The 25,546-nt window shown below is 42.7% G+C and overlaps 1 protein-coding gene across 1 annotated transcript in view; it reads right to left on the reverse strand.

Annotated features, from left to right (window-relative positions):
* CMIP (c-Maf inducing protein) overlaps window positions 1–25,546 on the reverse strand; it is a 67,562-nt gene that overhangs the window by 36,595 nt on the left and 5,421 nt on the right. The window contains exon 3 of the mRNA XM_009277336.2: window positions 17,415–17,465. Within this exon, the coding sequence (XP_009275611.1) occupies window positions 17,415–17,465 (51 nt within the window). The remainder of the gene's footprint in view (window positions 1–17,414; window positions 17,466–25,546) is intronic.

Consider the following 25,546-nt stretch of genomic DNA (forward strand, 5'->3'; position numbering starts at 1 on the left):
GGGGGGGGGGGAGGCTACCCCAAAACATTTCTACAGATGCTTTATTCTACATTGCTAATTGGTGAATTCACATTCAGAATGAATTAAAACCCATCTCAAAGTGAAAAATTCCAGTAGACCCACAGGCTTTTTTTTCCTGTCTTGAAGGATCCTGAAAAGTCATGTTGACACTCTCCAGTTGTAACAGAAACTAACTTGTAAAGTCTCCAAGTCTTCCATGCAACAGCATTTCCACTCTCAAGAAAAGCATTCCTGACTGCCTAATCCCATCTGCCCCAGTCCTCTGCATGCCCCTGCATTAGTTCTGGCCGTGCCCAAGCTATTTCACCGATTGCCCCATCCACAGACCAGCTGGATAAGCAAAAGACAATTCTTACCTCCTCAGCAGCCATGTTGCCACAAATGACTGGAACAGAGGCTGCTTTGTATAATAAATAGTATTCTTTATAGAAAAGCCACCCTCCCAAATTCCCAGAGGTGGCCTGACGAAACTCTAGAAGTTCAAGGAAATGATGACAAGCATTAAACCGCCACTCCCAACGACAACACGAAGCGTGCACTAGAACCAGGAGAGGCTTGCCAAAGCAGCCAGCGCTGGAGGCACCGCGCGGCCACGGAGCTGGCAGGGAAGGAGCTCTGCTGGCTGATGGAGAGCAACTGCCAGGACCGCAGCGTTTTGTTTAGTTCACATGCCCTTCCGCTCCTCTCCTGTGCAAATCTGGTCCTCTGGCCAAAGGGATGTCAAGAAGTCTGGATACATCCTCAGGTTTATTGAGCGACACAGGCTGGGCTTCTCTGCTTACGTGAAAACATCAGTGTTTTGCACTAAAAATGGATCTTGCATTCCTCGGCAGCATTTCCAGGGAAATCACAAAAACTGCCCATGTCGCGCAGCTCGCAGATTCAGCTGCACATTTTGGGCTATACATCGTCAGTGTAATAAAGGCAGAGGACTTTGCAAAGGGTCAGTCTGCTTTGTTCTGTTTTGTTTTGTTTTGGAGCTTTGCCGCTACATGGCATTTCCCCCTCCGCTCGCACAGGGCAGCCCCTGCAGGAGCCGTCTGAACAGGCTGGCTCTCTGCTGAGCAGCCGCTTCCTTCCCACCGTGGCAGCAGATCTAACGCTCAACAGAAAACACAGTCACCTCTGTACCCTATCTGAAACACGAGAGAAGAGAACAATGCAGAAAAATAAAGATTTCAGATGCCTTGGGTTTGTCAACGTTGTTAGAGGGGGGAAAAGAGGGTGGCACTGGGCTGACATGTAAAGGCTGATAAAGCAATCCAATTATCTTTTTAATTAAATTCATGCAAGTACAAAAGCACGCTGGCAGTAGTTCACACTTTCAGTGCATTTTAAGCCACTGAAAAGCTAAAGGAACATAAAAACACGCGCTGCAGACATTATCAAATGTGTTTGGGATTTCAGAACTGAGCAAAAATCTTTGTACTTCTGAGCTCCTTAGGGCAGAGAGGGTCCACCAGCATTTTTAAGCTACCAGCAAGACTTCTACCATCATCACAGATCTCTTGGACTCTTTAGGAAACTTGAATCATAGAGTTTAATTTCTCCTACTCATGTAGTGCCTTTTTTTAGGGTCTTTTTGTTAGACCCACTCCAGCACTAAATAGAATCTAAACTTCAAAGCCAACCAGCCAGCTTTGCAACTTGAAGTAACTCCTTTCTGACTAATTGAGGACACTAAATGAAGCTAGCCCAACAGATACATTTTCCATGCTGAAATTTATTCCTTGGTCCTGTACTACGAAGAAATCAAATTCAAAGCAGAATTCAAAGCTGGATAAAAAGTGGGGGCGGTGGAAGAGCGAGAGCTAGACCACTGGGTTATTGTATCCCTGCCTGCTGTGGGCTGCCCCTTACTTGGGCGAGTTACAACGTGATTTCGGGGAGCAGCTCCTTCAGCCTAAGGGACAGCTGTTGAAGGAAACCCTCTTGCCCAACAGGACGCTGCTCAGACAACCCTACCACAAATATCTTTCTTCCGCTGTCAAATCCACTCTTGCTTGGGGGGAGGGAGGAGCAAGGGAGGTTTCCTTTCCCTTTTAGAGATGTCCATTAAAAATTAAAATTCTGATGAGGCTGACGTACATAAGAGAAAAGACAGCAGGAGCTGTACTCCCAGCTATCCAAGGGAGACCTACAAAAGCTGCTGCTCAGACCAGGCAGACAGTGACTCAAAGGGAGCATCAGGGGACAGCTACCTTTGCAGACACGCTGAGACCGCCACAAGCAGAAAATCCAAACTTATCAGTCTCTGCTTCACATTTTCAGCACAAAGGGCTGCGCTGTACTGATATACTGAGCTGTAATCTGCAAGTGACATTACAGAAGTCTTGAATGATGGTGGGAAAGCAGCAGAAAATAAATAAATAAATAGAGGAGCCATCCCCAAGAGGGTTGAACTCTGCTATCCTGAACCTTTGCCCATGGTTACGTTGCTGTTTTTCTCAGCAGAATGCGTTTCACTGTTGAGCGCTTTGCTGAAAGCCTCAATTAAAGCTTGAAACCTATCAGTCGGTTACAGAAGCAATTTGCTGTGTATCAGCAAGCACTTAGCCAACACTGAGCCATCTGCTCTATTCTACCTGTGATGACTCCGGAGCAAGGAGAAACAATCGCTCACGAGCTTAAAAGCAAAGCTGCCCGCTAAAGACCCATATCGGAGAACAGGCCTGGCAACACGTGCGAGGAGTTCGCTCCCCCTGGATGTAGGTGTAAAAGATGCCTTCAGTTGCTGAAAATACTCACACAACATTCATCACTAATAGCATGTACAAGAAAAATACTGGGATGGGAATCCAGTTTCACTGGGATTTCACTAAAAGCAGCAGCTCCTGCGACAATTTATGTGAGTGAAAATAACACATGCCAACTTGGAATTTGACCCTCCTAGTTACTGACCAGCCAGAACCACACAGCTAGTGTCATTCCAAAATCTTGCTATGCTGACTTTAAGAGCAAAACCACTGAATTTAGTATGTACCCTGAAGAAGCAGCATGGGGAATAAGTGACACTGACAGGGCATTCTTCATTCTCAAATCACTCTAATTAATTTAAGTCTTGCAGAAACCCAAAGACCTAAGTCTCAATCCTCTTTAAGAGGAGGAGGAATTGAAGTCCACACGTGAAAAATTACTTTTCCAGTGTTACTAAGCAAGCAAATGTGACAAAAATCTGTAAGCAGTGGGTTTTGCCATCAGTGCTCAAAAGCTCCTGAACACTGCTGTGAACAGAAAGTTCAGGAGAGCCTAGGAAACTTTCAGCTTTTTTAAGTAACATCTTCATATGTTTTTCTATCCTATAATGGCCTCATCCTGTAGCCCTTGCTCATACACCACTTCCTTGGACAAGAATGGTAATACTGGTGTAGTTGACATCTAAGAAAAATGGGACTCTAATGCACAAAATCAGAAGGCATGGAACAACTGCCTTTTTCAGACCTAGCAAGAGCTTTCATGTTAGGAACATCTTAAAGCAGCCGGCGCACCTGATCCAAAAAGGGCAAGATGAAGTTAGCCTTCTTGATGACCAAATTTCATCCCTGCTTTGCTACTGGTGGCCAGGAAACGTTCTGTACTCTTGGGAACCTGTCTTCCTGTCAGCAAATACTATCTTCATTACATTAAAAAAATTAATTGCCAACCCTAATCCAGAATAGCCTGTTAAATTCTAGCTCTCTGCTCTTCAGCCCTTTACCGCGCAACAGCACGCAACTAATCGCTTCTTTATTGGAAAAGCTAGAGCTACTGCAGGAACGTACACTGACTTTGAGGGTTGCGTGTGCCAGCAATTGTTTATTTCTTGCTGAGCAACGAGGGCAGTTCCAGCAAAAGGGAAAAGGTCAACCTCCCGCACAGAGGTCCTCCCCAGCTCATTGCAGGGATGGCTGAGCCAAGCTAGTATTACAGTTTAACGTTGATGGCACTTATGTAAAATGGAGATGCCTCTTGCTGGATGCAAATGTACAGAGGAAATAAAACACAGAGAGCAGACATCGGAACAGTTTTCTCCACTGCAGCGGAACGTTTTGTTAAAATGCTGTATGACAAGAAACAGGAAGAGTTGCTTGCGATGTTCAACACACACGCTTGGCTTGTCCTAAAGCCCAGGAGCTGTACCATGTATTCTTGAGCACCACCTGCTGGCATTTTGTCTATTAACTCGTTACCTTCATGAAAACAAAGATGGCATGGCATCCTCAGAACTCAGCTAGATCCATATTCTGCTTTTAACACTAGCAGGCATCACTTACTTCACAGTATTCTGAAAAATACATAAGAATAACTTGTTGCTAACAGATGTTTCCCTGATAGCCAGAGATGGGCTTAAATCACCAGGTGGATCCACTGAAAGTCTTCTGAACTAAGTTTCTACCTGCAACATTTACCAATATGAAGACAAAAAGCAACTTACCTGAAAAAGACTAAGTCTATAAAAAGTCCCACTCCAGGCAAAGGGCTGGGGCTGGGACGAGATTATAGAAACTTTTCCAAATCAGGGACTTAAGACTGCTCATGCTGCAGTAATCAAACTCTTCACAACCTTCTGAAGGTTTTGCACAGAAAGACTAATGAGCTGCTCTCTAGAATAGCTGCAAAATGGCAGCAGCAAATGTTTCTGCTCTACCATGTTTTCATCAGGTCAAGGTATTTTCTGCATTTTTCATTTTACCCAGTGCTAAATGCTGAAGTGCATCAACTTCTCTGCTTCGGTTGCTTCTCTGAATGGAATCACCTTGGTCGAGGCTCACTTGCCCACAAGCTCCTTGCCACAGGCCAGAGAACTGGAGGGAAACGTTATAAGCTAGATGTTTCCTGATTCTCACTCAGTTAAGGTCTAAATAACACTTCATTTTTTGCCAATTCATATAAAAAAGATCCTGACGAAATCGCCGTTACTTGTTGCACTGAGATTGGCACCCATGAATCTATGCCCTGAATAAATATATCAAGTGACCTGAGCAGCTCACAGGCTTGGTACTTAAAGGCAAGAAGGAGAAACAGAGCAAGAAAATCGAGGTGATTTCCTTGAGGTCATAGGGCAAGTCAGGTCCAGAGCAGAACTGAGGTCTTCTGATTCTGAGGCCTCCATGCTAATTGCTAGATCATGGCACCCCTAAGTAAAAGCACCCCCGACATGCACTGGGGCCGCAGCAAGCAAGCTGAATGTCGATATCCTGTTGTTGTGCTTCCCCATCACGACATCTTCCCCCACCCCCTTTTTCAGTCTACATTTGTTCACCTATTTTTTTTCCCAACAGTGTCTACCACCTTGCTCCAGATCTTAGCCAGTCCAGGCAAGAAACCCCAAACACTCAGATCAGCGCCGTTTCAAAGCTGACAGAGTTCAACGGGTTCAGCAAGTGGTGAAGTGGGTTCAGCTGTTAACTAATGCGCAAGCTGGAACAACCACACAGATACTTCCCACAGGCACAGAGTTTGTCCTTTGCTCAAATACCACTGGGACAGTACCGCTGCAAAGTAAAAGAATGCTGAAATAAACAAAATTTTAAAAGGACGAAACACGGACGAAACACGTTTCTGCTTGGACCAAGAAAAGTGGAAGTGGGACCAGGGGACTCACAGGGCAGCCTCCTCACGCACCTTCCCAGCATGACACAGGGCAGCTGCGACATTAATGCACTGAAGAACTTGCTCCTGAAGCGTATTATATAGCTATATATATATCTCTCTCTCCACCTCCTTTGCACACAGCTGTCACCTGACTGACCATCCTTCTGGGCTTCTGCTGTCTGATGTGCTCAAAACTACTGCAAAGATATCCTTCAGCAACAAGGGGGGATGAGAGGATGGGAAAGGAAGGATATTCTACCCAAGGGAAAAAAGAAAACTATAAAGTCTGCTTGCCCAGTGTTTAAAATTATGGGCTCCACTGAAGACAAACCTGCATGCAAATACAGTGTGTGTGCCTCCAAAAACTAAAAGCAACTCAAAATTTGTGGCTTCCTTCTAGCCCCCTCAGCGGGGAGGGAAGAGGTCATCTTTGGTAGACCTTCCCACTACCAAGCAGAGAAACTGGGCTTTGTTTTTGCTGGTGTCTTGTCTTTCTCTCAGATCCCTGCATACAGCCCTTTGGTCACTAAGATGCAGGAACACAGCTGGCTGATCCAAACCCAGCTCTCCCTTAGCCGCACATTCAAGATGCCATGTCCCCAGCTAGAAAACGCAAAAGGCCAACTGTGGCTCCAGCTGCACTTTGCATGGGCTAATGCGGTTACTGTCGTAATCAGACCTGTCCACAGGGGAGACATTCTTTGGCACGGCCGACATTGATGCATTCCCTGAAACCCTCCATCCCTGCTTCCATTTCCTTTTGGCAAACACTCCCATTCTTCAGGCCCCAGTTCCAGCACCAGCTTTACACTTCAGGTTGGTAAAACATCAGCTTTCATCCTGCACACAGCAACTGCTGTTCCGTATTTTTCATATCGGAGCCAAGCTGAGGTTTGTTTTTAATGTTGCTTTGGCTATGCGGAATTTCACTATGACTGCAGATACGTTTCTAGCAGAAGCATAAGCCACTCCCTACTTGCAAAAAGCATTGGTAGAGACACAGCTGCGATCTTGGGTTGCAAATCCCACGTAACACCTCCCCAGAAGAAGAAATATTTTAAAATATGTTGTCCATGGGCATTTAGGTGTTTTGTTTTGGGTTTTTTTAAAGCAAAAGTCACACAACACCTTTTCCTCCTGATCTCGGGCAGGAGGAAAAACTTCAACAACTTCAATACAGTTGAACAACACCGTTGTCCCACACGTACAGGGAAGATCTGCCCTAACTGCAGGTTGGTGGGGTTTACAAACCCTCCTGAGTTCCTTTAAACTCTCATGCAGAATGACTGAGAAAAACCTTCACATAGATGTTGCCGGACTCACACAATTAGGGCAAGAGCCAGACACCCTGCTTGATCTACAGCACTTTAACAGCCTCTGACTCATCATCAGAGGGAAGGTTTCAAACATGTTTAGGCACAACTACCTCCTTCTCTTGCAGGACCTCACTGCTGCCTGCTGCAGCAGTTTTAGCCCTTTTCTCCAGAGCAGCAAATGCTCAACACGGACACTGTCTGGACGTCGGGATCTCAGTGTTCTGGCACAACCCACGGTTTCCAGAGGGGTGCGAGTCTGACGTGCTCCTGTATTTGAGATTATGCAGTATAAGCTGGAGTCAGCAAAATCATGTCCCATTTAAAAAAGAAAAAAAGAAAAAAAAAAAAAAGAAAGAGCAGACTACTAGATGAGAAGCAGGAATATGTACACCATATACACTCCACACTCTCCTAAACCTTCAGTGGGCTAACTGCATTGCAGTGCATGCGGGGGGAGGGAAATAGTATTGAATAAATAAACTATAGCAGACACTGTATGACTGTGGAGTTCAGCATGCATCAAACAGAAAGCAGAATACACAGAGCACTGTGACTTTAACTGCCACCTATGTGCAGTTCTTGCTGTGTGCCTCTCTGTGCACCATTACCTACTGCATTACTGACCTACCATTACTGACTGCATTACAGAATGCTCTGACACCAAGCTGAACTGATCCAGGTTCCTAATACCCTTACATTCACGCACTTTATATTCCACACATGATGGCTGTGTCTGTGGAGCCTAGTCCTTGACATCCACCGGCTCTCAGCCTGCGGTGGGAATAAATGATTTTGCCACTGCAGAGAAGAGATAGTGCGTAGGAAAAAAAGAACATGCACAATCTTATCATCGTTGCACTTTGACCAGGTCTACCAAAGAAAAAGCTGTGCACAAGGCCACCGCGGAGAATAGCCAGGCAGCATACCTGCTGCGCAGAACTCCCCCTACTCTGACACTACACCCTTCAGATCCCACTCAGGCAAGACAGAACTGGTCATCACTGGGAAAACAGGACAATGCCTCATCTGCAAGGCTGCAAAACATATGCCAGTAACTTCAGGCACGTAAGAACTCTGATCGGAAGAACCTTCCACCTGAGAAACCACCTCAAATTGGGATTAAGCAGCTACTAATGCTACACATTGTAGTAACTGCTAACAAAAGATAATCTCTGAAAGATAATCCATCCCCCTTCTATTTTCTGGGAAATGCCAGTAAGCTTAGGTAGCACCGAGTAGCACACAAAGCAGTTATTTCTGCCCAGATATGCAAACCAGATTAAAAAGCCACGTCATCCCTTTTCCTTATTACTCTCCACTGCTAGCAGTGGGCACCCTCGGCTTTTCCTGCCCTCCTCCCCTCTAACCAGTCAGCAAAACCTTCCAAATGGACATTTACCCACCTGTTTCACTTTCTCCTCCTTGGCAAATGTATTATTTTGCTGAGTTTCTAGCACTTCAACACCATAAATTGCTTTGAAATTGGCTTCTCTCTCTTGTGCACCTGCATCATCAATGTCGTCAGCAAGAGAGATGTGCACAGCTCGAGCAACACGTTTGTGTCAGAAAGCTGCTGCAGAGCCTTAGGGAGAGCACAGATACTGGATACGGATGTGATGCTTGCAAGCATCTTAAAAGGGACTTCAGAAAAGCAGGGTATTTCTGTCTTCAGACCACTGGGCTTTGGAGCTCTGAATTTTCCAGTTTCTCACAGGGAGACACCAGATTTCAGAGCAGCATTTGCATCTGAAACAGTCCCATCACTTTGTTCCATGTTTTTATATCGCATCTTATTGCACCATGTCAGCACAAAACCCCAAACCTCCTGCAACTCTTTAGCCTACCAAGATGCCACTGAATCTCTGCAATTTGCTTGTTTTCTTTCTCCTTTGTACAAATACTGCGTGACTTGCAAGACTGAATCAAGTCTCTCAGCGTTCAGTTTTCTGATCCCAAGGCTAGCTTCCTCGCAGAGGATCAGAGATCACTGGGGTGCTACCAAAACCACTGCCCACCTCACATTCAGAGATGGGCCGCTGCAAATAAGTCACTCACAACAACCCTGTTGTCCTTGATGGATTTTGCCTCTGGTCACACAGCCTAATCTAGTATTCCCGTCTTAAATACGACAGTAAAGAGCACCAGAGACCAGGCTATGGTAAATAGCTGTGATGCAATGGCTTCTGAATGAAGACAGGGGAATGAAGGGCATACTTTTACTAGCATTGTTTTCTCATACTTTTTTTCTGATTTTGAAACAATCACTATTCTGGGAAAAAAAGACAGAGGTGTGACAGACAAGCTGACATGTGACTTATGGCAAGAGCTAGGGCAGATGATACAGGCTGTGACGCTTGCAACATACTGTTTCAGGTTTTTTGGTGGATATTAGCAGCAGTTTTATAATTCTCTAATACATTATGTATACTATGATGCACTCAACACAGTAACTATATTGGAAGAAATAAACGTAAGGACAAAACTGTGCAAGAAAAGAAAGAGAAATGTAAGACAACACCTAGATCCCCTTTGCTCCTTCAGGCCCATGTAGGTCTTCTGGCACCGAGAGTCCTCATAACATCCATAATGCAGAATTGGGCCCCACGACAGCAGCTTAACAAGGCACTTAGCATGTGTCAACTCCCAGAGTTAGGCTTTCACACACAATGCATCGTGTGAGAAGTATAATTACACTCCTGGGAAAGACTACCAGTCTTGTCCTGTCTTCATAAGAGATCTCCTAAAAACAGATTTTTCTGCAGCTAGGAACCTGAACGAAAGACTCTTTTTGGTGCAGCTCTATATTATGACAGCTATAGAGAAGAAGTTGTAATTTGGTGAAACTAGTGGTCACCATGACCTGGAAGTCCTGAATTGCAAAGAATTAGTCATAAGGTCAGCCCTGGAATAATACAGAGGAACAATTCGCCAGGACAAAAACCGAGGATCCCTCTTGGCTAGCAGTTCAGCATTCCTGAGAAGCAACATACTCCAGCAATTGTATTTACTCCTCTTCAGAGCAGAGACCTAAGTACACAATAACAAGCTGACCTGTTTATTCAGCTGTTTTTGACACCCCTCTATCTTCAGACCTAATATTGGTTTGAATAGGATAGCATCCAAGTCTAGAGGGGAAAATTTAGAGCTGGTCCTGACTTAGCTAAAGCAAGATAGAAAATAACTATCTAGTTTCTACTCAGATTTCACCACTAGACTGTTAATTGGCTTGAGTTCTGCCTCCTTAAAAAAGCCTGTTTTGGCAATGCAGGAGGCAGCTACGGGTATACAAACCATGCGTGCATATGGCTAGACGAGGGCAGAGCAGCTCAGAGCAGCAGCTCAGATCCAGGCTGGCATCTCAGCGTGTTGCCGAGAGCCTCTTTTGGTTGGACAAAGTGCTGTGCTGACACAGATATGCAACTCCCAGATTTAAACTGATTCATGTTAAGCCAATGCAGAGCACAGACGGTGATCAGTCGCCGCTGCTGCAGACGTACCTTATGGGAGGAACCTGCTCCAATGTCCCCCAGAAAGAGTGAGGTATTTTCCTAATGCAATGGCAGTGAAAGCGATTTTGTTCAAAATGCTTAAAAAACCCCTAACCACTCTACCCGTTCCAGTTCTTAAAACATCACCAGTGATTGATAAAAAAATAAGAGAAGAAACTTTCCATCTATATCCAGTTCTGTCAACATCTTGTCTGTTTTTCATCTATTAATTTTCGCTTCCCAAAGTGAGATCAATGCCTTTTGCTGCCGACAGCAGTTACCTCTAGCAAACTGAGTTCTCAGAAACAGAAAACAAGGCCAAGATTTTTCAAGTGACTTCTGATAACAGATGGCCTAAGACTGTCAAACTCGTGCAGGAAAATGAGGGAACCAATGGACTTCATGTGCTCATGAAGATGTTTTAAGCCAAAAAAAAAAACCCACACAAAAAAACCCCAAAACCCTCCCCCCAAAACAAGTAGTAGGGGAGAACACTTAACTACAAATAATAAACATTATGGAACATGAAGATGTTTAAGCCAAAAAAAAAACCCCACACAAAAAAACCCCAAAACCCTCCCCCCAAAACAAGTAGTAGGGGAGAACACTTAACTACAAATAATAAACATTATGGAAATAAAAGGCTGTAAGTATGACAGGATTTCCATGATGTAGCTCCTGAATTTGCAATGAGGTTGTTCAGACTATAGACCGTGTAGTGTTATCAATCACCACATCAAGAGCAAGGGGATGTCACTGGAGAGCCCCACGCAGGCAGACGCAGCTGCATTTCAAATTACCTTTTAAATACAAAAGAAGAACAAATCTTGGCAGTAAGCACCAACCTAACCATGAGAGGGTGCATCAGGAACTGAAAAGTGCCAAGATATATTTTTAGTCCCACTATGTTCACTAGAAAGCTCTAACTGGTACCAGCTTCTCTTCTTGGCAACACAGATCCATTAACACACCACTTGGACCCTGCATCTGTTCCCTACGAAGTATAAAGTCCAGTCTGAAACTCCACCAAGATGCTCAAAGTCCTGCAGCGGAGAGGCTCTGGCTATCTTAAAAACCTGTTCATGGTCTCCCACAACTGGTACTTGTGCATTCCACGGGAAGAGTAAAACCACCAGCCAAAAACTTGTGGCCTGCCTTTTATCTGTCAAAGCAAGAAACTTGCTCCTCCAAAACTCGTGTGTGTCGTCAAAGCCCACAATGCTTTCAAAGCCCTGAGGCTTTGAAAGGCAAAACTTAATTCCACAGCTTAGGTTCCCATTAATATATTATTGACTTGTACACAGACACAAAAGGAAAAAGAAAAAATACAAAGAAAAAAAAGCTGTCGTTGGTCTAATTGTATGATAATTATTTATTGTTTCACTTCAGAATAACAGAAAATGGGAACTTCTGTGTTCTGTGAAAATACCTCAGGTTTTCAAGGTTTTCAGCTAAAGAAAGCAAAGAAACAGCCAAGACAACTACAGTTGCATGTGCTGTGTAACCACCAAAGAGAGGGTCTGAAGTCCAGGAACTACCACTCCAAAGAACTGCTGAGCTCTTTGAATAATATTTTCACTATGCACTACAGCACAGGGCTATTGAATTGTCACAGGGTATCAAAGCTTCCTCTCGCAGATCATAAATTAGGTGATTAAATACAAATGACAGACATGGGCCTTTTTAACCATAACCAATGTGATTTTTTCCTGATCTCATAGTTTTAAGGCATGATTTACAGAGATTTAAGGTTATAAATTTCTTTAATGTCATCATTTAAATTCTATATAAACCCCACTCCTGTATCAGCACTATTTTTAATCATTACCATGGTGACAAAACTGTAAAGGTGCTTTACACAAGAAGGCTTTACCACACTTTCGAGAACAGTTTATCTCAACTTAGTTTTTTGCAGTTTTAAAGCACAGAAAAATAACTCCCTCTGAACTTTCACCGTTAGATACAAAAACTGGTATTCACCCACAGCTATTGTATAAAAAATATTTGGTACTAACGGACAAGGAATTAATAACCTGGACACAGTAAAGACCAGAGAGCGTATTGTCATTCAGGTCAAGTATGACTTTATAGGACAGTCAATCCCTTTGCAATTAATAGGGCTGCTTGTGCATGGAAGTATCTATTTCCTGAAGACACAGATACAACAATCCCTATGAGAACCAGGGAAGTATTAATCCAAAATTAAAGTTTTTGAATGAAGGCCAACATTGCTTGTTTTAGCATTAAATGCAAAATGTTTGCAAATCCCAAATGACAGCATTGTTCCAGTTTCCCAATTCATGGGAATCAAAAAATGGAGTATGTGTAGAACATGAATTTTAAAACAAAGGTAACGTGATTGTTGACTACAAGTCAGGGGTGCGTATGCATGCTGGGCTGCATGAGCACGAGCACAGACAGCAGGATGAGGGAGGTGACTGCTCCCCTCCGCTCAGTACTTGCGAGACCACACGTGAATACTGTGCCTGGTTTGGGGCTTCACAGCTCGGCTGTAGAGGCTCTCAGCAACCTCGTACAACTTCAAAGTATACCCTGCATTGAGTGAGGAAAAAGGTGGCATGGGTGGGGAGAGGACCAGATGATGTTCAAAGGTCCCTTCCAACCTAAACAATTCTACAATTAATACATTTGCACTGTCCGTGCTAACAGATGGGTAAAACCCCTAACCAAGCAGCACTACTCATTAGGGGGACAATCGAGAACTGGTTAACAGCATCAGTAGGAAAGCCAAGGTATAGGCAAGCCTTTCTAGAAGATCCAGGTCAGAGGCGCACAAAGCTCAGCTTGAGTCATACTTCATGCTTTACTGCAGACCTAGGTCTGTTCTTTCCGTGTTGTGTCAATTCAGGACATTCCCCCAAAGGCCATCAACTGACATGTTTCATTGCTGCATCATTCAGCTAACTAGAAAACACAAGCAACCCACATCCCACAATAAGGGTGGTGTTCAGAGTTTACTATCAAGCATGCTAAAAAATGCAACATGCCCTGTGTAACCTTTAGGTGTATTCCCCCCAACAAACGTAAATCTATACCTGTACTCCATATCACAAGAGAAGACCTAAAGACCCCTGGGGACAAGACCTCACTGATGTCTTTTTTAATTCAAGTGCAACATGGTACTAAATTAGCCAAGCGGTTCTTTTAACGACTAATACTTTAAGCATGTGGTGTAGTAAGGCTCAACGTCTTCTACAGAGGATGGTACCTCTATGTGCTCAGCACTATACAAATACACAGAAAGTCCTTAGCCCAAAGGTGGCAAGATATAAACAAGCAACAAAGTAGATGGATGCTGTCTGGGAAAATGGCAAGGGTACATATTTGCTTATTTGTGTGTCCCCCAAAATTACAGTACCCCTCAAAGCCAAGTTTAGCTGTATTCATCCCCTGTAGAAATGGTTGGTTACCACTGTATCTAGCCTAGATCCAGAGAGGGCAATGAACTGCATGTCTTATTCTCTTTTGTATATTCACAGAAAGTGTTATCTTTATTGATATACTGTTATGACTTATCAGCTTCCAGATACCAAAGATTACATATCATGATTTCAATCCAACCTCCTTGGTTGAAAGGAAAAATCCTTACACAATGGATTAATGATTTGTTTATGTTTGAGGATCTGGACAGTTGTTAACATGTTCTGTTTATTCTCTGGACAAAGATAGTTTGGATTAGCTATAACCCGAAGGAAATCAGGATTTCTAAAAATAGGCTGAGGTGGCCAATAATCCTTTAGGAGTTGTGATACACACTGATAACCAGATTAAATGAGGAATTATGAGTAACCCTTAGCAGGAAGATTTGAAATGGAAAACCCAAAAAGAAAATTACTACAGAAAGAACAGTCTGTCCCTACATCCATGCTCTCTTCAATGAGCACAGTATTCAAGGAGAAAGTCGCATCTAAAAAGCTGTGTAAGCATCTTGACAGCTAGTTAGTTGGATGACACATAAAACCTCTTGGAGCTGGATCTAAAACATTCATAATTATGTGTTTGGTTTTCTTTCATTTCTGTTTATCTGTAGCTTCTCTTTTATTATTCTCTGGGCTGCAGAAAGAAATTATTCTTGATTTTTATTTCAATGTTTGTCTCTAGAACAAAAATTATTTCCAGGGTGCTGGCTGGCAAATTGAATTCCCACAGCGTGTTAATCCTTAAAACTGCACCACATAAAAGCTCTCTCACAGACCTTAGCACCTTTATACAAGACCAAAGGATAACCAGTATGTGCCCGAACTTAAAGAGCTTCCCTAAATATTTAACAACACAGCTATTCACTGGACTTAGCCATTTTCCAGGTAGCTCAAATTACATGCAGCATCTGACTCCCAAGGCTTGAAGCACAGGAAAAGGAGCCAGAAGGACACTGACAGAATATGAATCTGCTCCTACAATTGTAATTTCAGTATTCCTGTTTTAAGATCAAGGGGGGCAATCCCCACTGCTGGAATCCAGCCTGGTTTGGGCAGGACAGGGGAAGTGAAGGTCTCCTGCTCCACCTACACCTAATGCCTAGTACAGTGGGGCTCTAGGTTCAGCTGGACCCCCTAAATGCTTCCACCACACAAGTACGAACAATAGCAAGCTCATCTCTGTTGAAAGTTTTCCCCTGTAAAACTGCTTCAGCTATCTGCACCACTTTGCATCTGTGTTCTACATGCCTGCAGAAATGTTTTGACCAATTATTTGTAAGACCACTGGACAAATATATCATTCATCAGCACAACCACCCAATTATAATACAGCTGCGGCGATCTGTCTGCCAGCTGGTGTTTTGTGTAAATGACCCATTCCAGAAGAATAGGCTTCCTGTTTTTTTGTGGGTTCCCTCACTACCTGCTTAATCATCAAACCATACAAATTATGGAGTGAGATGAACCTTGGCACCTGGCTCTTAAAGTCATAGGCTATGGTGCTAGTAAAGTGATAAATTTCACTAGGGTAGACCACATAACTGCACTCCTCCATTCTCCTTAGAGATACACCACTTGTCTCTTCGTTCTGTTGTGATTTCACTTAAACCTGCCAAATATCAACTAAAGTAAAGAGCAGAAAGTTACCAGGTGCTCTTCCTTTAACTATTAACCAACAAAACCCGTCAAAACTATCTCCATTTTAGCAAAGAGGAATTTGTTAGTGTAAAGTACCTGGGCAGTGACTAAACCCTGTCACTGTTCTTATGGGAAAAAGCTACTTGCTATTCTTGGTAAAGGGAAGGTCTTTCAAATCAAGATAATGTTTCACTTGTTTTTCAGAAACGAACTTAATGGGGGTGGGGAGGGAAGCAAGGAAGCAAAAATAAATTCTACTTTGCAACAAGTTAAATTACTCAGAGTTTCCCAAAATGAGAGGCTTGGTCAGAAGCATTGGAAAGTTTAAGAAATACTCCTTTAAAAACAACTCCCACAGAGCAAAGCTCCCTCTCCATGACCAAAAGGCATGTGAGCAAGCCAGGTCATTCTGTCTAGGCTCCACACACACACACACTTTAATTGATGGGGTAGGTGGTGGTGGGGCCAGGTTGCATCTTTACGACTCTATTTTTTTTTTTTTTTTTTTGAAGAGTTGCACCTCCGACCCCAATTTTCCCCTCACTTGCAGGAGCGAAGTTGGCAAATGCCACCAGCACATTAGTACCACAGCCATCCTCATTGGGGGCGAGGTAGAAAAAGAAATTCCATCATCATTTCTGTCCATGCTTTCGCTGATCATCCTTGCCTGCCAAAGCAGGAAGGAAAATAACGGCCACATGGAGATACTGTCTCTGCATGCTTTAAGATCTTTGTTATCCTCAGGAGTTGCAATGAAAGCAAGACTGGCTAGGCATTGTGTTAATGCTACTGTCAAGAGGCCAAAATAAAGTGCCACACCACAGCCCAGCCTTCTGCTATCAGCACTACTGTCCCACGCTCATTTAGGCAATCAGGGTAACAGGCTGGAGAATACGCCAGTGGTCTGGAAAAGGAGATCTTGACACTTGGCTTTTACTGATAAGAACCTGGATCCACTCAGAATATGATTCTGCCAGATGCTGATGGCTATACAAAGCACACCAATACTGTAGTTTTGCCACACAACTATTTTGCAACTATCAAACACACCTACAACAAAACCAGTTTGGTGGGAGGGACCTCCTTATATTTTCATAAGTGGTTGCTGTCAGCAGGCTGAAATCTTGATAAGATACCCAGCCAACCTGGCTGACTTCACTGAAACCCTGCCGAAGACAAGTCCTGAGATGAAAAGCTACTGCTTGTGTTTCCCACTGCAAGACAAGAGAGGACAACCATATTCAGCATCTGGCCAAAACTTGTTTCCAGCTGCATCAAAGATCCAGACAGATTCCATCCAAAGGTCAGCAGCTACCGTTTTCAATGAGGAATGTGCTGCTTTTGAGAGACAATGTTGTCACTGTGATCCACTGCCCCTACTCAGGGCAATCAGTCCATTGTTCCCACTGAAAATGAAAAGGGCTCGAGACCTCTGAAATGGAAACTGCCTTTAAATCCAAATCATCCTAAAGCATAAACACAGACTAATGCATAACAGATTGATGCTACTTACAATAAGCAACTCTAAAAGACGCCCCTTCTCCCTAGTTTCTCAGAAAAAGAAAACAAACAAACAAACAAAAACCCCAAGTATCCCAAGAGTCCAGAGCATATGATTAGGCTGTAGTCATTCTGTAACGTATTACACTTCATAGTATAAAACCAAAACCAACCAATCTCTATACTGTCTAAATGTGAATTTACTGGCTATCTACTTTCTGAAGTCAATCATATGTTGATAAAGCTGGGCTATGTAGCAAGTTAATTTGTCCACTTCATTCATGATATGAACAAGTTGAAATTGCATACATATTCTGATTTAAAGTTTGTGTAAGAAAAAGACTTTATCCATTCAGGGCTCTTACAATGAAGGAATAGGGAATACTAAAAAGTATTCTTAGAGGCATACAAGGGAGACAGCGAAGTACAGAACTTACCTTCCACTGCAAAGAATGGAACCACTGATCCCTCAGGTAACTGTTTGCAGCCTGTAATAAACAAAAGTTACAAACAGAATCATTAGTTTCTACCAGTGTTTCAGATCACCCAGCCAAAACTAAGCAAGCGACCCATGAGGCTGCACTCACCGAATTCTTCTCAACTTTATGACCCTTGCTAACTTCACCCCCAGCCTCATCTGAGTGAGGGAAACTCTTTGCTCAAAGCTACACTTTACATTATAACCAGTTTATTTTCACAGAAAGCAGTGACATGAAGACCTTGCTGCAAATGGAAAACACTGAACCAAACCCTTACAAAACATTAACCTCCTATGAAACGGTGTCCAACCCAAAGAATGAAAAATCCTCCCTGATTTCAATCAGGTTTTGGTCACATCTTTAATGTCTGTAGGACATTTGCCTTTGCTATTAATCGTGGGGAGCAGAGTAAGAAGACGGGTTGACATTTTACTAGGAGGGGTGGGTTTTCTCCATACTCCAGTTTCCCTTCTTGTCCTGTTCCTCAGCTGGCCCCAAAGCAATTGAAGTAACGTCTTAGCTCTTTCAGCGATATTATAACAGAGTGAAAAGCGTAACACATACAGACGGGCAGATACATGCACAGACTGGTTGCAGCAACGACATAAATGTTGCAATAATGACTCCCAGCGATCACCCGTTTTTGTCCGTATTAAAGCAGAGCTGCCAGAAATTCTCAGTGTGAAGCCAGGTCCGTAGCCAATGAAAGAATAGTTCAACACTCCCAAAGGTCAAAAGGCTCGGTATCAAAAAATATAAAAGCATCTGCAGTGACGTAAATATGCATGCCTTAACAAGGTGACATAAGTTTGAAATATTTGAGTGGGTAGAGATGCCCTTTGGCTTTTCCAACTCTATCTCATCACTGCCAATGGGCAATTTTTACTTACGATTCAAAATGTTTCAACACAATCAGTGAAAATTACAGGATAGCCCAGAAATCCATGTTTAAAAAAAAAAAAAAAGGTGAGGCTCTTCACCAGCTAAAAACCACATTCTTCTTGCAAATTAAAGCATCCTTCAACAAATTTCACCCCCCCACACCTTTTCAGGTAAGTATTCAAAATCCACACCGCAGAATGAATTTTATTTCCTAACACTGGTTCAGTTCACTGATAATGGCAAGAATACTAGAAGTAAAAAAGTTGCATGGTTACCAAAACTGTGTTTCATTTCAAGGTCAGATACTGATGTCACGGTGACATAAATTTGGGCTAATTTCTCTGAATTAAATGGAGTAATGCTCTTTTATATATGTATTAAGATCTCCAGGCAATAAGGCAGAATAAATCTATCATAAATAATCTTGGCTGACCACAGAGTTTATCAAAAATGAACTTTCCATTTCATGAAGAATGCTGACATATCAGAATATGAATTTGCATAATTGAATGGAAACAAAAAGCATAATTTCCTTTTTTTCTCTTTTTTTTTTTTTTCTTTGCATGCAATGAAAGATTGTAGAAACATTTAGAGTGCAGATCTTCAGGATATTTTGGTTTGCCAATATTTAATGATTTTCTTTCTGTTATTTACACAGTATTTTATGTATATGTGTGCATTATAACATATGATAAGATAGACCTTTTACCTATATATGTTGTAGAACTGAATTTCAATTAAAAATACTTTATACTATATTTTAATAAAAAGGTCAAAAATAATTTGCCACAAAAAGCCTGAAGAACATTTTTAACATAATTAAAAAGGCACGAAGTAAATATGCTTAGATATTTCTTATCTTTGTCCAGACAAAATGCTTTAAAAACCCACCAGATTTTGTTGAAAGATTCAATTTCAAATTGAACCTTTTTTCTTTTTTTTCCCCTCTAAAGGAGAAAACTGTTTCATGGAGGGGAACAAAAACCCTTCATTTCAAATGCTAGCATCAAAGCCCTTTAAAGAACAAGTAAAACTGAAAGTTTTTGTACTCTTGAGCATGTATACTAAGCAATAGCGCCAATAATACTGCAAGTTACACATCCATTATTTCCTTAAAAAAACCATATGCAGACTGATTATATAGGAGCTATGCAAACTAAGATACTGTTATTTAAATTTATAAAATCCAAAATATTCTAGGGAGATGAAGTACTTCTCTCAAACAGGCAAAACGTCAACCAGATTTAGTCTCTGTCTGACCATTACATGAGTTGAACCAAAAATGCACTGAAGTCTGAAGCAAGAGCAAATGCTAAAGCCCTAAATGGGAACTGTTGAGAACTGTTAATTATTCTCCTACTTTTGGGATGTCAGTAGCTACAGACTGTAAGACCACTACAAATAATTACAAAATACTATGTGGAGAGAGATTATTAAACCGACTGGAGCCTTACATAAACTGGATGACAGAAACTATTAATGAGGACAACAGAATCAGGCAGAGGTAGACACAAAAGTGGACTGCAAATACTGGAGGAGAAAACAAAGAAAGAATGCTATAAAAGGCAAAACCAAAACTGGCAGAGGAAAGACTTGTTTAACTTGACAGCAGTGATATACACAAAGCATTTAAAAAGTAAAATTAGCAAAGTGACCAGGTTCCAAGTGTGGGACCAAGCACTGTCTACACCTAGTGTTAGCTATTGTAGAGGAGAAGTGATCAAGAAAACTTGCATCTGGGTTAGGAGTTTGAACCACTCTAGAACTAGAAACCCTCAGAGCTCGGGTTGTTGTTCAAGGCCACTTCCAAGGAAAACGAAGACAAAGAAGACAAAGTGAACACAAAAGTGGAAAAACAAACCTTTAGGGAATCCCCACACTTCTATTAATGATCAGGACTCAACGGTAAGAGGAACTTGGAAAGTCAAAGGTCATCTCACCAGCGCTCTTTCCACAGTGTTCAACACAGATAGACCGAATGCATTTCACCCAACCACCGTTATCTGGATGGAGCTGTCTGACACCAGCATTCCCCACTTCTCCCAGGCAGCAGAGGCTAATCCCCCCAGTGCACCCTTCCGCCTGCCTGACCCCAGCAAGCTGCAAAACCACAGCGATGTGCAGGAAACGCTGGATCTTTTGCATAGAACAACGAAGTGCTCGCTCTTGCACAGCATCCCTCCTTCCTCCCTCCTCTTTTTCAGGCTTACACTGAGAAAGGGACTACAGGGAATATTTCTTTCTTACCAAAAGAACTGGGAGCTTCATAGCATGCCGGGATGACAGAAGAGCCATCAGGCTCGTGTCAGTGCTCATCCAGACAGCTGTCCAGCCAATGGCCACCTCTGCACACACTGACTTACTCAAGCATACAGGTTACTGTGCATAAAATTTCTGAAGTTTGGAGCAATGTGCACCGAAGTGTAAAGCAGTGGAAAGAACTACAATTCATTTATAGGGGCTGCACACACACATTTACAGTTTTATCTGTTGTGCGTTCCTGGAGCCCAGCACTTCTGCACTGAAGCCATCACTTCCCAGGAATTGACACCTACGTTTTTTCACTCCAGCTGAGGGCATAACCTACCATATTTATTCAGCTCTAGGGTACAGTAAAGAGGAGAAAATTACACACAAAAGACTTTAAAACAGGCTTTCCTTAGGCACTCTGACCACACAGGGAAAGTTTTTCTTACTCTCAGCCTTGCCCACACAGTGGGTCCAGTTCTACACCACTAATCTTACAGCTACCTCTTCAACTTAACAAAAAGATTCAACCTGGAAATGTTTTGCCTGCTGTTGTTACAAATAGTCAATGAGATAGGAATGAAGTACAATGGAGATTTTATAACCTGTTGTGCTGGTTTTGGCTGGGGTAGAGTTAATTTTCTTCCCAGTAGCTGGTACGGGGCTGTGTTTTGGATTTGGGCTGGAAACAGTGTTGATAACACAGGGATGTTTTTGTTACTGCTGAGCAGTGCTGACACAGGGTCAAGGCCTTCTCTGCTCCTCTCCCCACCCCACCAGCGAGCAGGCTGGGGGGGCACAAGGAGTTGGGAGGGGAAAGTACAATGTGGAGATTTTAACCTGTTGTGCTGGTTTTGGCTGGGGTAGAGTTAATTTTTTTCCCAGTAGCTGGTATGGGGGTGTTTTGGATTTGGGCTGGAAACAGTGTTGATAACACAGGGATGTTTTCGCTACTGCTGTGGAAGGAGTGAATGGATTCCTTGTTTTGCTTTGCTTGTGTGCGTGGCTTTTGCTTTCCCTATTAAACTGTCTTTATCTCAACCCACGAGTTTTCTCACTTTTACTCTTCCAATTCTCTTCCCCATCCCACCGGCGGGGAGTGAGTGAGCAGCTGTGTGGCGCTTAGTTGCCGGCTGGGGTTAAACCACGACACCTATCCATGTAAAATAACAGTTTGGGCCCCCTGTGTGTTTGGTATGTTTAGGCCCCAATTCTGCTAAGAATTTTGTTCTCAAATGCAATGGCTTTAGCAGGGTTGTGGGTGGCACACAGTCCGACTGATTGGAGCTTCTTGCACAATCGAGGCCTCCTCTTGTTTTTGCACAACCACAACATAGTAGAAAAGTACTTTAGAAAACAGGAAAATGTGGCAGTAAAACTCTTAGAAGGTGCAAGAGGATTCAAACTACTTGTAACTTATTTATTATTATTCCACTGAGGAGGAAGAATATCTACTTTAAGAATGCCTACTGTAGGTAGTACTTTTTTTTTAAGATGAGTTGATCCTGGGACTGTGTTCTGAAGGATTTTATATTCTAATTTTTGGGGTGTAAATGTTCAGTCAGAGAGGAAAAGCCACCTGGGATCAGCTGCAGTACCAACTTACTCATAGGATTAATTTCATCAGCTTCAAAAAGACCGCTCAGAGCAGGAAAACTGTGCAAGAGATTAAATGCCTGCATATACAGAGCTTTGGTCAACATGAGTAAATTTACATCTTTGCTCAAAAAGGGAAGTATTTTTCTCTGCACCCAAACTACTTCATTACTTCCTACTCAATGAGTAGGAATACACTTTTTCATTAAAAAGCAGTGAACTTTTTAAAAGCAGATTTTGTTTTTGCTCACAAAAATAGGAAACTGACCACTTGTTTCATGCCAGTGTTACAGCCCCTGCAGTAATTTCCACCCAGGCGAGGAGGAGACAAAATAGGAACCTGCGTGCTGCTGAGAAACAGAACACCTGAAACTCTGCAAGAAACCAACCACTCCAGAAATGATGGTGAAGACCTTTAGCTAATATAAATACTCGCAGCTCCACTGATACCAATATGTCTACAGCAACAAGCATCAGCAGAAAATTTGTCATTTACACCACACTGCACATGCCATGCTACCAAGTTCCTTTAACGGTAAGTTAGCACTACGGCATCCCTTTTTACTGGCATGTGCGTTACTCAGAAGAATACAAGAACAGGCTTGTCCACGTAGCAAAAAGTTCCCAGATTTTTCCTTACAACAGCATCCTTCATACATATCCTCCTAAGAGGTTTTGCCATCTGAAAAGATGTGGCAATAAGTGGGATTTGATGATCCAGATTCTGGTTTTAACTCTTCCTGGTTTTATTCTACGTTTCTCTTTCTCTCCCTCGTTTGCTCTCTGGTCAGCAGGGTGAGGTTTTGTTATGCTTTCCTCCAGCTGATATTCATTACTGGGACTCGTAAAATATTGCTGGCTTCTCTGCACCAATTTATTATCAACCACAGGAACAGCGGAGCAGAGCAGCTCAGGGCTGCAGGAAGTCGAACCCCCACGGCACGCACACTGCTGCCTCATGCAGACTGTACAAAACCTTTACACTGCTGATGCACATCCCGGCGTTGCACCTCCACAACACGGGCAGGCCTGCAAGCGAAACCTGCCACTCTTCTGGCTTAAGTCAAGGTACAGACAGGGTTGCTGGTAACTGCTAGAAATGCTATTTTTCCCCGTCTCTGCAGGATTCTGGTCCTTGCATGACCTCTCCTCACACCAGCAACATCGGCTGGACTCACACTTAAAACAAAAGCCAGGTTCTCCAAAGAGACTAAAATAAAATGTTACTAAAAAAGTCCAGTGGAAACATTTACCGTGGGGACTCCCTGGCAAAAACAGCGTGCTTAAGCACCGAGCTGAACGTGTGACTGTTGTGCTTGTCAAGGCTTCCTGTTCTGTTTGTTTTTCCTTCTGACTACACTTGATTGCCAAGAAATGAATAAAATAACACTAGCGGTTATATCCCCACTAGGGATGGAAGTGGCGGCTTTAAGGCATTTAGGACCCATCCGAAAGAAAGGACACCATGGGAAAGCAGGCAGTACTGTCATGACTAAAATACCAAGGCCTTTTTCCTAGGACTCTTTCTACATTTGGTGCTTAGCAGCTTGTGAAATTATAAGGTTTTTTCAATCTCTTTCAAAAGGTTATTCCAGTTATTTCACTATCAATAGCAGCATCCTCTTCATAATCATCCACACAATACCATAATCGCACATTGTGCTTTACAAACGGAAAGTAGAAGAGCAGAAGTTTAGCCCAGCTCAAGGAGGCCCGGCTATTACTGATACTAAAGAGCTCACGCTTCTTCAACGGCTAAATTTACCTCCTATTTCCTGGCCTAAAGAGCTTGTGGCCCACGAGCCACCCTTCAGCAACACCTTCCTGCTATCCCAATAGTATGAAAGAAAAAAAAACCGCGAGAGCTGATTGCTGCTCATCGGAAGGACCAGGGACCACATCACTTGGCAGAAGGAAAGCAAGCACAAGCCACCAGCATGTCTAGAAAACTGACTGTCCATGACTCCCACAAGGGATGACGAGAATCCCCAAACGCCGGGCGGTGAAACACACCTGTCCTCAGACAGTTGTGCTTATACAATAAACACTGAGTGGGAAGCACACACACGAAGACGACTTTTCGATGAGATCCCAGCTCAGATTAAGCTGTTTGCTGCCTGAGAACCAAATCCTCCTCTGAAACCCAGGTAGACGCGTCCTGTTATCGTGATCCGATTTCCTAAGAGGAGCTGCATCACCTCCGGCGCTGCTTGTCAGATTTCATGTGTTAAAATAGGCTGGGATGGGTCAGTATTGCTATGGGAGGACATCAGGATGATGTAAGGAAAGGTAATGGCACTCGTCCTTCTCTGACTCATTACTGTGCAGTAATAAGCCAGAAATAGACCTTGGTGACAGAAGACAGGGGGACGAGAACTTGAACGTGGACTCGAACTCTCTTGTGGCATTTGTCGTGCCTAACACAGACAAATACACAAAGGATGCTCTAACACCACATGCTGACATCCTCCCACAAGGATTGCTGGAAATGAATTTCCATCTGAGGGAAATGCCAGTTGTCCGAAATTGCTTCTGCTTCAAATCAGTGAAGCAGAAGTTGGAATTTTAAATTTCTCTGCAAAATGAAAAATCGGGAAAGCCTGTGATTCAGAACTACTAAAATGCTTCATTTTACGTCAAACCATGTCAATAGTATCCCAAAGTATTAAAGAATTTACAATACAGCATGTGCAAAAACATAAAATATAAAACTGAAATTAATCAGAAATATGAAATAAATCGGGGGGTAGTCAAAACAGTTCATTTAAACATTTCTATATACATAGACGTCATTTAGATCAAGTCTTTGAAAAAAAAACAGATTTCACCAAAAGTGCACTTCAGAAGAAACAGTACTAGGAACATGTTTTGGACTAGTTTGACTTGTTCCACTATTATACATTTCCTGATACCAGAGTTGGACATTACATCAAAGCATGCTGCTGCTCAGACTAGCAGGGCAGAATGATTTTCTAAGAGATCATAAGTCCCAATTTCCCATAAATGCATTGAAGTCTCTTGCAAATCTGGAAATAACTGAAGCATACAAGGGCTAATTTCTCAGAATCTCTGTTTCCCAGCACCTCAGTGAACATGTCTTTTGGATACTTAAGACTCTTTGTCACATATACTTGAGAATTTCTGCTGAACTCGGCTACTTGATAAATCCAGTTTTTACATCTTGATTTCTTAAGTATATGTCCTGGTTTCGGCAGGGATAGAGTTAATTTCCTTCCTAGTAGCTGGTACAGTGTTTTGGATTTAGGATGAGAACAAAGTTGATAACGCACCGATCTTTTAGTTGTTGCTAGGTAATGCTTACACTAGCCAAGGACTTTTTAGTTTCCCATGCTCTACTGACTGAG

This window comes from Aptenodytes forsteri, unplaced genomic scaffold (genome assembly GCF_000699145.1).
Source record: "Aptenodytes forsteri isolate BGI_AS27 unplaced genomic scaffold, ASM69914v1 Scaffold50, whole genome shotgun sequence".
Taxonomy (NCBI): domain Eukaryota; kingdom Metazoa; phylum Chordata; class Aves; order Sphenisciformes; family Spheniscidae; genus Aptenodytes; species Aptenodytes forsteri.